Source organism: Pieris napi, chromosome 2, assembly GCF_905475465.1.
Source record: "Pieris napi chromosome 2, ilPieNapi1.2, whole genome shotgun sequence".
NCBI classification, from domain to species: Eukaryota; Metazoa; Arthropoda; class Insecta; order Lepidoptera; family Pieridae; genus Pieris; species Pieris napi.
In genome coordinates, this window is record NC_062235.1 from 5,071,269 (window position 1) to 5,092,033 (window position 20,765).

The 20,765-nt window shown below is 33.7% G+C and overlaps 1 protein-coding gene across 1 annotated transcript; it reads right to left on the bottom strand.

Moving 5' to 3' along the window:
- Positions 1-1,437: 1,437 nt before the first annotated feature.
- LOC125056819 lies at positions 1,438-18,235 on the bottom strand. Its single transcript, XM_047660121.1, has 6 exons — positions 18,140-18,235; positions 11,189-11,251; positions 9,499-9,641; positions 8,253-8,641; positions 7,699-7,823; positions 1,438-2,127 (listed from the first exon to the last, which is right to left on the bottom strand). The coding sequence occupies exons 2-6, from the start codon at positions 11,240-11,242 to the stop codon at positions 1,909-1,911; spliced, it is 930 nt and encodes a 309-aa protein (XP_047516077.1). The 5' UTR covers positions 11,243-11,251; positions 18,140-18,235; the 3' UTR covers positions 1,438-1,908.
- Positions 18,236-20,765: the final 2,530 nt, after the last annotated feature.

A 20,765-nucleotide genomic window follows, 5' to 3' on the forward strand; every position in this document is an offset into this window, starting at 1 on the left:
TTTTCTGTTCTGTTAGGGGAAAGGCGCGTAGACTTTTACAATGTTCAACTAGGCCATGTGTTCGAACCCGTACTGTAGTAGTAGTATGGACTTATTTTCCGCTCTTAGACGCTTATTTGGTCTAGCCTAGCTCCTTCCAGAAACTAAGAAATTTCCTGGGCACTTCACAGACTCCTCTGAGTGACCTCACTGCACCCAGGATTCCTTAGCGCTGAAACATCCTTTGCACAAGGTAGCAAGAAGGTCTCTTTGTCCTAGGCGACAAAGAGATCTTTATTGAGGAGACGGTGGCCGTAATTGTCCCTATGATATTTTGGAGATTAATTCGGTTGAGGCTTAGTCGCTTTGTCCGAGTAAAGTAAATTATTATTATAATTATCACTTTACTCACGGTAAAGTGAGTGCCTCGTCGTGTCACACATCGCGAAGATATATATCTAAGACTATTACTATGTATAACTAAACAAAGCTATGAAGAAATGCCCAATTAGACGCACAAAAGTCAGCCATACCTACAATATGGTATATATTACATACCCTGTAGGTAACTTTCACTTTATACTAAAATATACTTTAAAAGCTTTAAGCTTCGAAAAACGAATCCGACAGTGATCCCCTGAAACCAAGTCCATTAGACCTTTTACGAAATGACAAAAATAAAGCCGGCCTATTAACAAATCTCACGAATATACCTACGGGCTATCAAATAAATTATATTTAGCTCGTGAACAATATTCTAATCCTTAACAAATATATGTATAACAATTATTTTTAAATGCTATTTTTCATAGGTAACTTATTCGTTGTCAGCGTTGTTACAGTTTAGAATAAAATTCGATAAAGACAAAAGAAAGAGGTTTATTGTTCATGCCTAATGGCTGAGGCTAAAATTTGAGGTGCATAGTACCTAGTGTTGGCTTTAGCGTGCAATTCCTGAGGTCGTATGTTCAATTCATGGCTATACACCAATGGATATTTCTATATGCGCCATTGCCACTTGCTCGTACGATAAAGGAAAACATGGTGAGAAATTTGGCATTAGCTTGGCTTAGATGTAGAAGGCGTATGTAAAGCACAGAAATTGGATATCCTACTTGGCTATTGGAAAAAACTAATGATCTCGAAACGGATACAGAAATCTGTAGCCAAGACCAGCCACTACTTGTTTTTCATCACTTCTACCACGCTCTTACGACGAAAGTAATCGCAGAACAAAGGAATGTCATCTACTTATCTATAAAAGAAGAATAATAAAAAAAGTGTATTCGAGGACAATAAAGCATAAATGGTTTACCCCACCGAAATAGTATTATTATTTTTGATTCAAACTAAACAATATTACTGACTTGTTTCAAGAATATTATTCCACAGTTGGTCAACTAATAAAGTTCGTGTAAAATAGAGGAATATGTGTGTTACAATAAAAGATTCAAACTATTAAGTATACTCAGCTGTATTTATTTGTAAAACTGTTAGAAAATACACTTATTATATACATAAGACCACTAAACAATCTAAGTATGAATATGAATACATACTAAATATCACTCTATGTAAAAGATTGCGTTTCAAATAATTGACAAAAATGAGAGATTTCTTAAACTATCGTATAACATATGGCATTTGTTTACAATCTAGAGAAAATAACGCTATTACTATCATGTGTTACGAGATAAATACCTCTTCATCAGAGTTTTGAGTTTTCTTGGACGACCAGAAATTTTCATCACAATACATATCATTTCGTTCTTCATATTATCGAAGAAATAAAACAGATTACTACAATTTCAGAAACTAAGATTAATTTATGGATTGGGCTGTAGCGTTGTTACATTACAATCATAGATTTTTTTTTTTTTAATTGGAACACTTTTTAATACAAAAAGTATGTATAACTATTTGAAAAATCTAAAGCTTATAAACAAGTGGCTGTAAGTATCTTAGAGCTGCTGATAAAGTGGATTCATCCTTCGCCAACTCAGCGACCATCTCTTTGGATCTGTTGTTAGCGTAATCATGGCCGCAGTCGTGTCGATCTACCATCTTGGAGAGAGCCATGCTGAGTTGCGCCCGCGCACCACCGCTAGATGACTCCGCAAGAGACTTCATAACTTCAGGCGAGAAACCCTGGAAAATTTAAGTTTTCAACCTGAACATATATCCATGGTTTAATAGACTTTAATAATGATAATCCAACCCTATATCAGACTTGGCCTCAGTTTGCATCCGTTTTTTTGATAGACAATTTGGTGATCAGCCTTGGCGAGTGTTAGATGCGCATAGACAGACAGTCCATTGGTACCGGGGATCGAACCTACGACCTCAGGGATGTAAATCGCACGCTGAAGCCACTAGGCCGTAACACCTTACAGTTAAATAATGTGTATTGATTACCTACTAAGTAATGAATAAATACTTGAAGTGCATTCATTTTATTTGACTGATACCCGCGTTTCAATTCTAACTATGTGGACATGGAACGGTCCCAATCAGGGACCGCCTTTGTACAGTTGACAATTTGACAATTTTAAGATTGTAATTTGACGGTTTCATTTCGATTGATCTATACGTTAAAGTACGTTGAGGTTCACAATCTTTCGACAGTTCACAATCTCGCGAGATAGATTACAATCTAACTGTATTTACAATTTTACGGTGACATATATATTACGTACACACACACGTAGCATTACTGGGCGAAAGTTTTTTGACGCACTTGTGACGCAGACTGCTGGATTATGGTGAGTTTTGATCGATAGAAATAGAGAGAATCAATACAATTATGTGTGTAGATTTAGCGACATTTTCTTTAACATTCACAAATATTTTTAAATCAAAACAGGCGTACCTTTAAAAAGCGGACCGTTTTAAGATTCACTTTACAATTAATCCTGTTTCTATCATTGAATTCATGCAGTAAATGTAAAATTAAAAGCATTAATATTTATTTCTTTAATGACGAATCACAAGTGTACATTGTGTTACCTACGTGAATAAATGATTTTTGAATTTGAATTTATTGTCTAGTAATGAATTTTGACACTCATGGGTCCCGGGTTCGATCCCCGGCTAAGGCGAACATCGATGTGATGAGCATTTGGTGTTGTTCTTAGGTCTTGGGTGTTTAAATATGTATATATATCTATAATATGTATGTATATCCGTTGCCTAGTAACCCATAACACAAGCTTCACCAGCTTAGCATGGGACTAGGTCAATTGGTGTGAATTGTCTTTAAAAAAAAAAAAAGAATAAGTTACCTATTCGTAACGTACACTAACTTGTATCAAATCTCAAAGTAATTTCGTTCTCAATAAAACTACAAAGCACCTACATCCTAACTACTTTGTTTTCCCGCTGCCGCGCCACTGAAGGTCAAAGAACTCGTTATGGGGAAAATAAACTGGATTTTTATTGACTGTCTCTTGATTCTTATCAATTGTAGTCAATCGTAGATTTAGAAAAACTCAAACAAAAGTCTGGAAGAAAATTGTTATACAGAAACAGAATTTTCTTTTCATATACCAAATGAGCTATGGTATTGTAATGAAAAATTGCTTCGAGGCTTCATTAAAATACATTAATAATAACGTTATATCTAGCAATATTTTATAGTTCATAAATATAAATGTTTCTTTTCTACTTCTAAATGAACTAAGTATATTTAGTTTCACTGCTACTTATACGAATTCGCCTTTGGTGTAGCCAATAAAAGTTTTATTGTTTAGTGTAGACAGACCAATGATTTATTTGTGCCTCCATCTTTCAAATTCAAATTCAAATTCAAAAATCATTTATTCACGTAGGTAACACAATGTACACTTGTGATTCGTCATTAAAGATATAAATATTAATGCTTCTAATTTTACATTTACTGCCAGTTCTCAAATCAAGGGCGTAGAACGGAAGAGAAGAACTGGCAATAAACTCTCCGCCACTCTTTTTAATCGCCATGTTTTTTTTTTTTTTTTTTTTTTTTTACACAACGTTTGTAAGGAGCTGCAACCATTACACCATGTTCCACATGACATTTTAAGTAATTAATAATAAGAACATAAATAAAAACAAAGACTTGTCCCCTATCAGCAGGAGGCATGGTGAAATAGGAGCACGCACTTACATTCTCGTGGGAACAACACGCAAACACATAGTCGAAATAATTAACATCACCGCATACACGAATTCAAGTACGACCAGTCACCACAAGCAGCACCCGTTCACGAGTATGACGCATGGCCAGCCATCGGCCCCCTCGCCATATTTTAGGGAGAGAGACAACCCGACGCATGGACGCCGCCACAAGCAATGACATTTAAGCGAGCATGACGATCCTTGAAATGTGGACTTGGCTACATAAGAAAATAATAATAATACTGAAATAATTGGATACCACATGGATCACGGTTTGTTCCCACTTTACATTAAAACAGTCGTGGATGTTGACGATCGCCCCAGAGTCTGGAAATGCAGCCGAGAGATTCAGTCGTGTTACCTATAATATATACTGGAGCAACTCATATCCAAGCACTAGGATCGTTTAAATATTCATTTATATTATAATAAGCCTTAGTAAGCAGTTTTACTTTAATGTACGATTTAAATTTATTTATTGACAACGCTTGTATTTCACTAGGGATTTTGTTGAAAAAACGTATACAATTGCCTTGGAAAGAATTACTCGTTTTATGCAGCCTTCTGGTTGGTGCGCAAATTTTGTCTTTATTACGAGTACTATAATTATGGAAGCTACTATTCTTTTTAAAGATATCTATATTTTTCCGCACATACAAAATATTCTCATAAATGTATTGACTTGCCAGAGTCAAAATATGTAATTCCTTAAATTTGCTTCGGACCGACTCCCGTGGGGACAACCCACAGATCGCTCTTATAGCCCGCTTTTGCACTACAAATATCGATTTAATGTCAGCTGCATTACCCCACAAAATAACACCATATGACATTATACTATGAAAATAGCTGAAATAAACAAGCTTTGCTGTGTTCTCATCCGTAAGATCGCGTATCTTTTTAACTGCGAACGCTGCGGAACTTAGCCTATTCGAAAGACCTTCTATGTGTCGGCCCCACTGGAGTTTACTATCTAAAGTAATTCCCAAGAACACCGCATTATCAACAAAGTCTATTTCCTCGTCTTTAATTATTATTTGAGAATGACTACTTTTTACATTTGTAGTTACAAATTTAACACATTTTGTCTTCTTTTCGTTTAACTTAAGATTATTTGTATTAAACCAGTGAACTACACTGGAGATGGCACTGTTTACGTTATCAAGTGATGGATTTTGTCGTTTCACTTTAAATAAAAGCGAAGTGTCATCAGCAAACAGTACTATCTCGTGAAGCTCCTTTACAAGAAATGGCAGGTCATTTATATAGACAAGGAATAAGAAGGGACCAAGTATGGAGCCCTGCGGTACTCCCATAGTAACAGAGGATCCCTGTGATATAGCTCCATTTACATTTACCTTTTGAATTCTATCGCTCAGGTATGATTCCACAAGATTTAGCGCCCTTTCGCCAATGCCATAGTGTTGAAGTTTCTTGATTAGGATTTCGTGATGGACACAGTCAAAAGCCTTTGATAAGTCGCAAAAAACTCCAATGGCATCATGAGAATTTTCCCAAGCATTTAAAATCTCGGAAATTAATTGAATGCCAGCATCTGCTGTGGAGCGACCTCTTGTAAAACCAAACTGCTGGCTATGCATAATTTTATTATTATTAAAATGTGTCAATAATTGTTCAAGAATGATTTTTTCAAAGATTTTACTCAAAGCCGGCAGCACAGATATGGGTCTAAAATTTGTGGGGTCCGAAGTGCTGCCCGTTTTGAATAACGGTGTGATTTTACTTATCTTCATCTGGTCTGGAAAGACTCCACAATCTATACATTCATTAAATATTATAGCCAACTCTGAACTGATAGTATTGATTACTGATTGTAAAATGAAAACAGATACACCCCAAAGATCTTTAGTTTTTTTTATTTTTAGCTGTTTAAATGTTTTTATAATGTCATTGCAGCTAATGCGGCTAAATACAAACTTATGATTGCATACAGGAACATTCTTTTTCAATAATAAAAGGGCGGCTGATGGTGAAGAATTTAAAACGCTGGTTGTATTTAAAGGAATGTTAGTAAAAAACTCTTCAAATGCAGAGGCTACTTCGAGGTCGGAACTAATTACTTTGCCGTTTATGTTCACTTTGAATTCAGTATCCTTTCTGGAGGTTCTTCCAGTCTCCTCGTTTATAATTTTCCAAGTAGCCTTTATCTTATCAGAGCTGTTGTTTATTCTAAGACTTAAGTGTTTCGCCTTAGCGATTCTACACTCTTGCCTAAAACTTTTTGAGAATATCCTAACATAAGTTTTAAATTCTTCACTGTCATTATACTGTTTTTCATCATACAACTCATACAATTTTAGCCTTTTTTTGTGTAGCTCCGGAGTTGCCCAGTCACAAAAGGTAGGTTTCTCCGAGACCAAAAAAGTCTTTGGAGTGAACACATTTTTGAATTCACCAATAAATGAATCAAAGAATGTGCTATATAAATTATTAGGGCATTGGTTACTACGCAAAAATGGCATTTTAAATATCAAATTTTTCCTAAATCTATCTAACCGATCCTCTGTTATAGGAATTGTACATATTTTCTTTTTTTGATCTTTACATTTTAGTATTTCAAATTCAAACAATTGACCAGAGTGGTCAGATGTAAGTTTGTTGATAATACAGGCGTTGAGAGGAACTATATTACTATAGATATTGTCAATACATGTTGCCGTGGTGGCTGTTACCCTAGTTGGTACAATAAAAGTATTAATTAAATTATATGATTTAAACAGATTTAGCAAACGTTTACTTGAACTACAGTTGTCAAGCAAATTTACATTAAAGTCTCCACTAAAGATCAATTTTTTCTTGGATTTTTGCAATTTGTACAGAACCTGCTCCAATATTTTTTCTAAACTATCATATTGAGCTGAAGGAGGGCTATACAAACTAACAATGATAAATTGCTCCAGCTCCACACAAGATACTTCTATAAGGCGTTCCACAGAGAGGCTCACTAAGGCTCACTTTGCTACGTAAGGTCATAAAATCAGACAAGATTCATAGACATTGGAATCTAAACTTGCTAAAAGCAAGTTGCATTAGTTTATACGTAATATAATTGCTAACACCAGACCGATATATAATATGTTAAAAAACATATCTTGAGTTAGTCATTATAAAGCTATGTATTCTTAAGAAATTAAATGTTCAGACCCAATGTCTGTTCAAGCTATTTAAAAGAAAAGTAAGCATGTTATTTGTTATGGTAAGCTAGTATTATGGACTTTGAAATGTTAATTCCTTAATGGAAGTCTTGTGATCTTGGAATAATCCTGATACTAAAGTGCTCATACATAACATATGAAACTATTTTATTTTTATGTTTAAACATCATTGAATTGGGAAGGTCAAAGTTTTTCTATCTCTATCTAACGCGTGCGTATTAAACAGATATAAATAACACGATAACATGCAAATCATTTTATTCAGAGCTAGTTTAGTTCGGATTAAGAAAGTCCATAAAATGTTGTTAATATTCAAGATGTAACAATGTTCCTTAATTCTACGTTAGTAAGTTAGTATTAATATAAATCTTATCTATATACTTGTACTTACACTGTAATCAGACAGCCTCTGACGTTTAGCTTCTCTGCTCAGTAGATCGTACAGAAGTAACAGTCTCAAATTAGACGTTGACAATTTGCCTTTAGATGAAGGTTCCGCTGGATTCACTCTGAGACCTGGAAGCAGAGCATAAAATATTATATATTATGTATAAATAGCAGCCTTGCGATTCTGTAACTCATTTTACGATTTGGCATTCTGATACACAATAAACTACAACCACTTATCAGAATGCCAAATCATAAAATAACTACTTCACGACTGTTTTGAGCGCGACCGCCGCTGTGAAAACCGCTGTGTGAGTTACAGAATCGCAAGGCAGGTTATCAGCCTCGAAGTGTGTATTGGTGCCAATTTAATACACGATTATACTGTATATCTAGGCACTAAGCTACTTACGTCGAGTACAGTAAGTAGGGTTAAAGCCGCTACATAGGATTAACTACTTAAGTTACGTAGTTAATGCAATAAATATCTCTACGTTTGTTTTATTAGAAAGGTTTTTACATGTCTAATCAGTTGTCAAACGAGATAAAGCATCTTACCTTCCCACACATCTACAATCCTATCATCATCTGGATCATTGGCCATTCTTATCATTTCCCTGACATTTGCCGATAGATACTGCAAGTTCTCTTCATCAAAATCATCAGAACGGCTGGAGACCTTCAAATCATCATATGGTGGCAGTAAATGTGGGTCATTTGGTGCTGGATCCACAATAGGATTCACCTCTTCATTATGAGCTGCGAGAAGGTGTCCATCTGACTTGGTGCCTTGAGGTTTGATCAGGCTGTATTGATGCTGCTCGATAGGGAGGAGGACAAATTGATGGGATTTTATGAGGTTCTTGTCAGGGGAAATACGGTCTGAAGGTTTTGGTGGTGATGATGGTGAATACAGGCCAGGTTTGTGGAATGGTGTTGTAATATCTCTGAAACATTACATTTTATACGTATTTCAGTGAAATGAGGTCATGTAACCGTTATCAAGGAGATAATCGATGCAAGACTCATATACCGATCAGTTCGATAATGATTTATACCACCAGTTTATTCTAATAAAGTTATATTTTTATATTCCTGCGTTACTGTTATCTGCATAATACGATTTTTATGGGACTGGAGGCGAAGATGCAGGAGGTGGGTCACCTAAAGTTAAGTTTTTATTTTTTTTTTATAGAACGGGGGGCAAACGGGCAGGAGGCTCACCTGATGTTAAGTGTCTACCGCCACCCACGGACAGCCGCAGCAGTAGGTTTGCTAATGCGTTTCCGGCCTTTAAGATAGTGGTACGCACTTATATTGAAGACCTCAAAGTCATAACGGTTTGAAAATACCTGGAATGCTTGCTGGCACCATAAAGAGGTGGTGCAAGCAAGTTAGTGACTCAAAAAGCGCTCTGTTGCGGAAAGCCTGACGTCAGAGTGGAAGGGGTGCATCTTGGTAAGATTTTGCGTATTTAATTGCATGTATGTTACTTAATAGAAACACCTTAAAACAGCGCATCTTTTGCCAACTTGCGTGTCGAAATTATTTCGGACAAAGTTCACTCCTATAATATGTTAGTTAAGCATTTTAGTATTGAAAAAGCTAAGCGACAGAAAATGAAATCATTTTTTTAAAATTATGATTGAATTTAAGCAATTTAAACCCAAACCTTGAATTTTCATCTGATATTTTTCCAGAAGCAGCTGAAAAAAGAAAAGCAAGAAGGAGAAAGGACCATCACCTAAGCCGATAGCGCATAGCCCATCCATTCAAGTTAGCAAAATAATCGAAGTTCACATACAATGGTTTGTGTGTTGTAGTAGTTTTTATAGGAACCTCGTCTTTCATTTCAAAAGACATCTGGTCAGTAAGATGAGCAATGATCTGCATGGCTACGGGCAGGTAAGAGTCGGAGACGCGGACATCTTGTTTCGCTGAGTCGACCTGAAATTGTGATGAATATAGTCGTACATTACGTAATTCAATGTTTGTTTAAGTTAATAATTACTAAGAAATTTGCGTGTTGTTCCCACGAGAATGTAAGTGCGTGCTTCTATTTCACCATGCCTCCTGCTGATAGAGGATCTTTGTTTACTAATTTATTTTATTATTATTAATTAACTATTAATAACATAAGATGTCATGTGAAACATGGTGTAATGATTGCAGCTTACAAACATAGTGTAACAGAAAATACATGGCGACTAAAAAGAGTGGCGGAGAGTTTATTGCCAGTTCTTCTCTTCCGTTCTACACCTTTGATTTGAGAAATGGCAGTAAATGTAAAGTCTACATTGTGTTACCTATATGAATAAATGATTTTTATTTAATTTGATTTTAATCAATTAAGTTTATAAAATAAATAATATTAAGAAGTAAAGAATGTCTTTGGTACAACTGGTGATGCAATATTTTTTGTGTTAGTTTACCAGATTTAATATTTTAAGGAGTAACTTCTGAGTGACCTGTATTATAAACATTTTTTCAGCTAAATATGAAAACCATATTCAGTTCAGATGTTCCTACAGAAGTGAATACACTTTGCTATAAAATTAACAGATGAACAGGTACTTAAGATTAAACATAAAATTAATAAAGTTATAAGTATACAAGGCGTCCCAAAACTATCGGTCATCAAGGGAAAGTACCTTAAATATCGTATATATGATATTTTGCTGAAAGAAGACTTTATTTTATTTTGAAAAGTAAGTTAATACATGAATGCAGTAAACTGCATTCAATGATTTTGTCGAAATTACTTGTCTCGTCTGGGAATCGAATCGAAATCTATAAATAATCGAATCATATGTGAAAAAAACATCTTTATTTTCTTGTGCCAATCCAGAGAATAGACAACAAATAATAAATCTTCTTAAGTAAGTGCTGTTCCCTTATTACTTATATATTACTTATATATAATACACATAGTATTTTGGAAGAAAGGAACAGCAAAAAAATTGAAAATCATTGAATGCAGTAAAACTTCCTACTTTTTATAATAAAATAAAGTCTTCATTCAGCAAAATATACTATCTACGAAATTTAAGGTACTTTCCCTTGAAGTCCCATAGTCTTGGGACGCCCTGTATACTAAGTGAACATTTTAGACAATATTAAAAGTATATTTTTGATATTTTTAGAAACATAAAAATCCTTTTCCAGCCAGTTTTGGAAAGCGCTATTGTATGTAAAATTATGTTGTTATGAATATTCAATTTGTGACATCGTTGTCCCATATGCAGCTTTGTTAGTTCATTTGTCACACTTTTATTTTTTAATTGAAATGTCGTATGGCTCAAATACGGAATTTTTTTTCTAGGGTCTTCAATAGGAAATAATTCAAATGATTACATCAAATTGCTCCAAGTGTCAAGATGTATCAAATTAATATTATACAACATAAATGTTACTCGCATAATCCTTGAAAGCATTACAAGAAAGAAATTCGCTTTCATAAGCTTTCCAATATTTACTATATGTAATAAACTTACCGCATTCCTCCCGAAGAGAAGAAAAACCGCCAGAAAAAGAACGTGTTGTAACATTATGGTTATCTGAAAGTATAGAATTATTATTATGTAACTATGTAAAAGTCAACTATATTAGATTCAACCTTATTATCTATGGCTAGTATATATAAACGTATTCTATTGTCTTTATAGTCTGTAATACTTTGCCTCATTTATTTTAATTCATCAAAATCTTAAAGTACGTGAATAACAAGGAACAAGAAGTTTAAGGAACTCTTAACATTATATGCGTTTACAGGAAGTATCATTGTTTTTTTTTTTAATAATACTTACATATTGTCTATTTTTTACACATAAAAACATTGTTAACGGATTTATAGGAACGTAATTTATTATCTATATTCGTTCCGTGTGCTTACGTTCTCTTGACAACGACGAAATTCGAGTTATAAAAATGTTGATTTCGCGTATTGATTCGGTAAAGATTGGACAGTCTTTAAAGCATAGCAAAGTCTAAAAATTTGAGCCGCAATTTTAATACCACCCAATATTCACTCACCACTTACACTTTCTATAGTAACAATGCCTTTACGCTTGAAATTCGTATATGTCATACAAATGGTCCTGAATACTAATGTAATGCCACAAAACTTATGTGACGCAGTGGGGGGATGCCAAAAATATAGAAGTGAAGTTGTAAGGCGGTCTGTATATTAAAATTTTGTATCACATAAACAATAATAATCACAGAATTCGTTGTATTTGGGTAGGCTCTGTAAGTTTCTTGGCATATAACGTTTTAATAATAGGTTTTTTTTACATCTTTTACAGTTTTATTTTTATGATTTAGCTCAGTCACCCTCGCGAGCGGAGAAGCAGAGCGGATCTGGCGCCCAAAAGGCATTTACAGATTATGTATAATAACAATCAAAATCAAAATACTAATACTTTATTGCCCACTGGCTGCCCAGGGCACAGAGAATCCTAGTGTGAGTGCTAGTGCACTTTCTTTTTAACTAAACATCCTTTTTTATATCTAATATATAAAATTCTCGTGTCACAATGTTCGTTCCCATACTCCTCCGAAACGGGTCGACTGATTCTTATGAATTTTTATGCATATTCAGTAAGTCTGAGAATCAGCTACTATCTATATTTCAAACCCCTAAGTGATAAGGGGTGTCCAACCCAAAAAATGGTTTTCTACGATACACCTCGTTATATTTTGTTAGTTAAGAACTTATAACTTGAACTCTGAGGTTTATATAGCGAAAAACCTAAAAAGTTTTCATTCCGGAAAATCGAACAGTCTCTAGTCTAGTCTAGTCTAGTCTCAAGTTCCATGTCAGTATACAGTACTAAAAAGGTAGGCTAGGCATTAAGTAGAAACGAAGTTCGCGGGGGCAGCTAGTTGTATTATAAAGTTTTCTTTTCTTACATACACATTACACATACTAATAAACACACACCTGTGCATGAAATACTAAGTCTTATTTCAAAAATATCATAATATTAGATACGTCTTTGCACGCCTGAATATTTACGCGTAAAAAAGTACAAAGATTATCTTAAGTAGATCTTCGCCACTCAAGTCACGGCCGCGATCACGCGATAACGACTGTACCGATTTAATTTACTATTTATACTTTGTAGGAGGTTCTTACGGAAAGAAAAATTACTACATATAAAAATTAATAAAGTGTAAGCGGGTCATTTGTTGAAAACATACTGTTTCCTTTTTTTTATTTAGGGGGATAGGGGGGCCAACGAGTCTACGGGTCGCCAATAAAGGGCAGTTATCGCAGCCCATGGACACCCAATTTAGTAGATGCGTTGCCAGCCTTTGAGGGAAGATTATGCTCACTTTTTAAACATTTGGAGGTCGTATTTCCCAGGGAATCTTCCCTTTCTTTCTTCTGAATCTTTCGTTGGCCAGATGAATGATGAAAGATGATCCCAATTTAGGTACTTCGCAAATGTCGAGTGAAGCGAACTGAGGAAGACTTACACAATGTCTGCCTTTACCGTAGGAGCAAGTATTATTTGTGCACATTGAAATAGAAATCCATAGCTACACCGTGTATTGAACGAACGACCTGGGGATGGAGGACACACTCTTAAGACACTGAGCCAATTCACCTAAGCTAATATTTTTGAACAGAGAATTGTTCACACAACCTGGGTTCGTAGTTGCTTACCGACTAACACTGAGATTAAGCTCTGAACATAAATACATCTATCGACATATTTATATGTTCGCACAGTGAATTCACAGTAGCGATATTGTTTATATTATGTGTTTAATATTATATAGCTACTTAATTATATTTTATTTAATGTTTCTCGACATTATCGTATTGGCATAATCTGTAAGGATAATGTATGTATTTCTGTAATAAGTAAATAAATATAACTCTAATGATATATAGTTTATCCCAAATCAGCAAATAAATTAAATGTTTTATTAATGAGCAAAATTTAACGCATTGTAAAAAAAGTAGTAACTCGTTTACGTGCAATAAAAAAATCCAGCGTTTTAAGGTAAGAACATAAATTTTATCGGTGTCGTAAACTGAACAATGAGTTTAGGAGATGCAAATTGACTGTTGAGATGATAAATTTTAGGTGATATCAGAATGGCTTGAGATTCTGTAATAAAATGTATTAAGGCGACATCTGGAGCATCTACAATTTGTTGAAGGTGATTTTTGCCATCAATAAATTTGTCAATCTAGTTGACAACATATTATGTCAACAGATGTTTTCGGACAAAAATTCAACTTTCGTATTTCTTTATACCATCACTATATACGTACTATATTTCCATACTGATTTTATTGTTTATTGAAGTTATACTTCTTTAGGCGCGTTATGAAAAATTGAAGAGAGTGAAATTTTACGATGCGCGCGCACACCAACACCTAAATTCTACATCGTAAAGTTAGTTCTAGGTGGCATGAAAATCGATAATAATATGTTCAAGTTGTATATTCTAGTATTTTTATATTTAGAACACGTGTTTCGTAACAGTACAATTAAACAGTGTAAATAAATAAATATTATTTTGGTGTTTTTATTAAATCAATTTCATATACGACGGTAATAGTATTTACTAATAATAATTTTAATATTTATCGTTAATCACTACTGCATTTTAGTTATTTTTTTTCCATACGCCAAAGAAGTATAACTTCTAACCCGTGTACGTAAGTACACACACTCTTTTTAATGCTAAAAAACAAATTTTCCAGCTCGCAACTAAGAACGCGGGAAAGAGCTACTACCAACGTGCTTAAAAGTAAGACTAAAAACGAATCTAAGTATGTTTATAAATATAATTCTTCGGATTTAAACGAGCTTAATGAAGTTGGTGGAGAATGGGGGAAAAATGCTCAAAATAGAGAGAGATAGAGCTAGTTGGAGGAGACCTATATATAAGGCATTATTTTTAATGTATGTACAAGACCAATGGATTAAGATTGACTATTAAAAATCCTTTTTTTAATAAATCGAAGCTTACAACAGGAAAAATCATCTCGGGATGGGCAACCAGATAGAATTCTTATAAAATAATAGTCGTAGAATATAATAGCCATCAAACGTTATTTCCCAAACATTAGAGTATATTAATATCAGAATACAGCGTAAATAACATACTATAGTATCTGGAATCGAAATAAACTACAGATTACAGTGAGATAAAACATGACAGCAAATAGGTCGTAGAAAGCCCCGCGGCCGTATAACGGACCTAGGATTTGTACTTGTCACAACCCACTTCCTTACACAGGCTACGACCAAAACGGAGGTTTAAATTGGACATTTCAAGAACCTTTTCTGGCATGAAAGCTGTTATTAACAACATATGTATTTTATTATAAATAATTATCTGTAGCCCTGAGATTTTGTACGTCCCATGAATTTTCTTCTTGAGCAGTGTTGGCCTAGTGGCTTCAGCGTGCGACTTTCATACCTGAGGTCGTAGGTTCGATCCCCGGCTGTGCACCAATGGACTTTCTTTCTATGTGCGCATTTAACATTTGCTCGAACGGTGAAGGAAACCGACATGTCTTAGACCCAAAAGTCGACGGCGTGTGTCAAGCACTGCAGGCTGATCATCTACTTGCCTATTAGATTTAAAAAATTATCATGAAACAGATTCAGAAATCTGAGGCCAAGACCTAAAGAGGTTGTAGCGCCACTGATTTATTTTTTTATGAATTTTCTTAAGTTTGGATATAACATTCGTATTATCCAAAAATATATATACCTTAATAACTATGATCAGTTATTTAATGACTAAGTATTATATTATATTACCGTTTGGTAAGACTTAAGTTTTTTGTTTACGTATAACGTAATTAACCATTGTTAAGTGTAAACAGTCTTTATAAGTCCATTCATTATAAAATTTGACATCACTTCGATAAATTTTTACCAAGTCTCTGGCTTAAAAGCACGCCGTATTTGTTTAGCGTTTAAATCAATTCAGAATAAATACACTATACTAACTAGTAACTTTCTGTAGTTGGAACAAATTGAAATATTTCTTCGAATTCAATATACGTGATGAATCCTAAAAATCAAAGAAATTAAGTTTACTTGAGTATCGAATATTGTAAAACATATATTTTTACTCCATTAAGAACATATTTTACGTTTATCTTTTTATAAATATGGTCTTTTTGCGGAATACTATGCCCCGTAAGATTTTTTACACATATATGTTCAGAGTCGTGGTCAATTCGTGCAGAGGTCCGGAAAAAACATAGAGGCATTCGAGATATGGTGTTGGAGGACAATGTCGCGAATACCATGGACTGGAAAAAGAACCAATAAGTCTATTACCAACTAAAGATCGGTGTCGATCGCCTACCCGTTGGTCTGAACAAAATGAGATAATTATGGATCTCAGCATCCCTAATGCACTGAGACAAGCTGAGGATAGATAGATAGACCTTCAGTAATGAAGACTACGAAGAAGATATAAATCGCTATCTTTCGGTAATGATCCTTCGACAGCCAGTATTGCTTCATATAAATCTAAAGATAACGATGTAATTTTAGTAATGCAGTGATATATACAAGACATAAAAAAACTTTAGAGGTGTCAAGGGACACCCGGATGGAACGAAATTCCTTTCGATTAATTTATATGTTAATTGGTATCATAACAGTATGATAGATTTTCTCGACACCAATCTTACGACGAAAAAAAAAGCCAACATCACGAGGTGTTCCCAGGCGGTCACCCATCCAAGTACTGACCTCGCCCGACGTTGCTTAACTTCGGTGATCGGACGAGAACCGGTGGATTACAATAGCAAATAGCAAAAAGTGTCGTGACAACTTTTCGTAAGAATTTATTCCGTCTAGCCCCCTTTCACAACGCGCGATAAGGAACTTCGTTCCAATAATAATATTATTACACAAAAATCTAATTGGTCAAATTGCTAGCTGATAAATAGCCAGGATCATTCGATGCGCAAAAATAGTTGTAGGTTTGTATTTAAACGAACACACGTAAATTTTCCTTACTGGACAAAATCGGGCCAAGTTGTGAGTCGATACTATACGTAGAAATACATTGAATTATTAATTTCAAAACAAATGTATAAGCCGTGGACGTGTATACCAATTTTTCAATTATAAAACCTTTCATATGCTTTATATCAAGCATGGATATTAAATTCGTTCTCACGTTTATATTCGAAACATTATTACGGGCAGCTCGGATAAGCTTTTTTGGCGAAGTAAATAATTAAAAAAGGTATTTGAAAACTTTTAAAGTCCATAAATTACTAATGCAATTTTCCCAAACCCACTGTTAAAAGATAAAATTTGATTTAGTGATTCAAGATTGGAGTCTGTAAAACCGGTATGAACTCTTTTTATGTTTTTAACAAACAAGGCTTGCATCTTTTTAGCATTTTGTATACTAGATATTAACTTTGACAATAAAACCGCCGAATCAATCAAAGTTCAATTGTTTCTGTTAATGTGTTGTAAAGTAAAATTTAAACTGTCCATCATATTTTTTACTTAAAAAATCATAGACAAAATCCTGTTTTAATTTTAAAAACAAATTCACACGTATCGGTGAATCTGTAACATCCAGTAATACATCAATTGATTACCCAAGTTATTTTACATATGTATGTACTGACAATCCGCTTAGCGACCAAAGAGTAATCATACGTCTAGACCCTTAACCAATTAAAACAGAGAACAAGATTATTATAAATCCTGATACCATAGAAACTAGCAAGTGCCCTTAGCACGTTAATCTTTATGTGGGGAGGTAAGGAGTACCTTAATTTCCCAGATGGTTTAATGTGTTGTTAATTTGTTGAACACATTGGAGTCGAATACTGCTATTCAATAGCTTAGGTACACGCAAGAATCTTTAATGTCAAATCAGTAATCATCTAAACCAGTTTAATTCGTCTGTTTTTGTCTAAACAAGATTTTTAAATAAAAACTTTTTAAGCAGTATTTTACTATCAATAGGCAAAAGTAAAAAAGCCTTAAATAGTTAAATAATCTTTTATCACGTTTATTTAAAAACTCTTCCGAAATAATGACTAATATGATAAATATTAAGATTAAATAACTGTAGAGTTTTCAAACAAACGGCGCTACTCACAGTCTTCCATTAACAGAATGGTTACGTAGATAAGTAAAGTAAAGACTTAAGTAAGTTTATCATATAGTTGCAATCGGAAGCTAAACAAAAGCTTCACTGTCGCTTTTTTCCTCCTGATACTTATTTTTTAATTTACTACCATTATATTTGACACTGAGTACGATTGTTAATAATAGAATCTAATGACGGAACTACGGGTTATTATTTGAAATTAATTAGACATTTAAGTCTTACCTATAAAACTTAACTGAACTTATATTACAGGTACATACCAAGATATTTAAAATTAGAATTAAAAGGCTCTCAAAATGTTTGTAAAAACTTACCGCTGATAGCTTTGAAGACGCGTGCGTCGCTGCGCGTGCGTCGCGACACTGAGCCACAGCATCCCTTGAGGATAGTGACCTCAGGTTGTGGCGTTAGATTTATATAGAGTTGCGAAACTTGCTCGCGAGTCTTTTAAATACATTTTTTTTAATATTAAGAAAATATATAACGTGACTTAGGCTTGTTTTTGATACCGTAACTGTTTTCCTACGACTCTTAGCTTTATGTATGAAAATGGCTGTCTCCTTAGAAAACGAGCCGTAGTAATTTCTAATTGTATCTTTAATATAGAAACGGTCCCAAATGGATAATGCTCGCGGTGCGTTTATCTTACTGCCATTATTCTTTACATTTTTGGTTTCTTTTATGATGTTAAAGTGATGAGGAAATATGGAATTAATTACAAAGTACAAACTCCGTATAATTTAATATTACTATATATATATTACTACAAAAATAGATTTAAAAACAAAATACAATACATTTGCCACAAAAAACAATAGTTCCTGGTAAAATCAAGCGATCTTATTCTACCACATTTGGAAAAGAAACATTGATAAAAATAGGATCTGATATTGTGCACAGTACATATGATTTCCTTAAGATGTAAAAATTATATTTCTTTATTAATAATCCTTTAAACAACGTTATATAAATATTTCGATAAGACAAACAGTGGTGACGGTCGCGTTCACTGACCACTAATGTGGTATTAGCATACAGGTAAAAATTCGCGTCACACACACATACAAACACACATATATGTATTAACATGCTGTTTTTCAATTAGAAATATAATAGGAGTCCTGGTTTGGGTTAATTTATAATTACTTAAAAGGGGAACAATTTTTAATTTTAGGTTCTGTTTGTTTATGACGCCACTACTGAATAGCAAAAAAGTATTTACTACATATGATACTTATGAATCTATTTAAAATGATTCTCGTAGTCAACCCACGCTAAGAAGCTAGTACAAGCACATTCATATTGTTTAGATCATAAAACTGCTTCTAAGTAAACAGCTTTTTACATTTCTTACAGGGCTTAGATTCTTTAGGACTGGTTCGAACTGGAATCTAAGGCACTTTAGCGGCCGCTCCAAGTGAATATTACAATTATATTCCAAGGAATTAAAATATCTGTCTACGTATACATACACATAGTATAATGTTTTTCAGAAACCCAGAATTAAAATTAATTACATTCTTTAATTTAATTAATTATAAGTATTATACTTTGTTAATATCATTAAATGTGGCATTATATATATACTGCCATTATTAAAACTGGCTTAGTGAAGTCAAAGACAAGAAATGATAATATGTATTGTAGGCGCATGTATGTCTCGTGTCATTATTATAACCGACACAATCTAAAAGGTATTTCACCTAAGCATTGTATTTTTGACAAATAAACGTATTTTACATTTGCTTGTGACATTTCCCTGGTCAAAAACAATATTGGATTTAATTACGTCATCTATATCAGGCATTTACGCGTGATACAACAACAGATTTAATGGCACCATAAATCATTTAAACAGCATATTATTGAAGCTGGATGAATTTAGCTACTATACTTGTTAATTTTACTATATAAAGCTATCGCTTTACACAGAAATACATTGGTGTGAGCTACTTAATATTCTTTCTGCGTTTCAATAAATAACACCCGATGATGTCAAGACAGTGTAATTTAATTTAGATTAACCTTATTTTTAATCTATGGCCTATAATAAATAGCTTCAGTACTTAACCTAGATAATTAAGCTTATTAATATACTATCTCAACAATAACACGCAAATAACTCAAAATATGCATGCATATCAAATTATAAAAAAAACAATCAATTTGATTACATTGAAATACAGCTAGTATACAACAGGTTAAATTAAAGCAGTCTAATTGGTAAAATATTTCTTTTTCATTCTCTTGAATTTAAAATTTTATATATTTTGAGTTATAGATTGCGAACTAATTTCTGAAACTATCGACACTAGACTTATGTTCTCTACTGTTTACATCAGTGCTTTTTCGTAATTTATTAATGAAGATTACAGACCCAGTGACATTAGGCAATTCCTCGTTGACATTCTTCTTTCTAAACTTATTTATAATGCTATTAAACCCACTCACTAAACCTTTTTTTAAGCCGTTAATATAATCCTTAATACCAAAGACATTTGGGTTTTTATCGTTTAAATTATCTTTATCATACTCAACTTTAACGTGTAATATACTCAAGTAGTTTTTCTTGGTTTCATTTTCAACGTTCGTTGCTTTTGTAGTTGCTAGGTTCAGGGGTTTAGATATTGTATAGTTCGTGATAATGGGTCCTAAAGTTACTGTGTTGGGTAGTTCTTCGATGATTTCGGTTACCTCATATTTGGTTAAAGGTCGCTCTTCGTTTTTGTCGACTGTGTGATTATTGGAGAGAATATCTTGGTGTTCATCATTTATGTCATCAAGGTGACAGGCTACAGCAGTGAGGAATAGTACCTGTCAACAAATTTCATTTGTTAAAAATCTGATTATATATCACAACCCAAAAATAATTGCAAAGATCCAATAAGTCTTTTTTTTAATTCCGGCGAATAAAACAATTCAAAAGAGAAGTGCAAAACA

Bases quoted from the DNA above. Each gene is read 5' to 3' on its own strand.
- LOC125056819 (XM_047660121.1), bottom strand. From the start codon at position 11,242: ATGTTACAACACGTTCTTTTTCTGGCGGTTTTTCTTCTCTTCGGGAGG. The intron at 9,642-11,188 runs GTAAGTTTATTA...TCACAATTTCAG, and splicing joins TTCTCTTCGGGAGGAATGCG to GTCGACTCAGCGAAACAAGA. The intron at 2,128-7,698 runs GTAAGTACAAGT...TAAATTTTCCAG, and splicing joins AGAGGCTGTCTGATTACAGT to GGTTTCTCGCCTGAAGTTAT.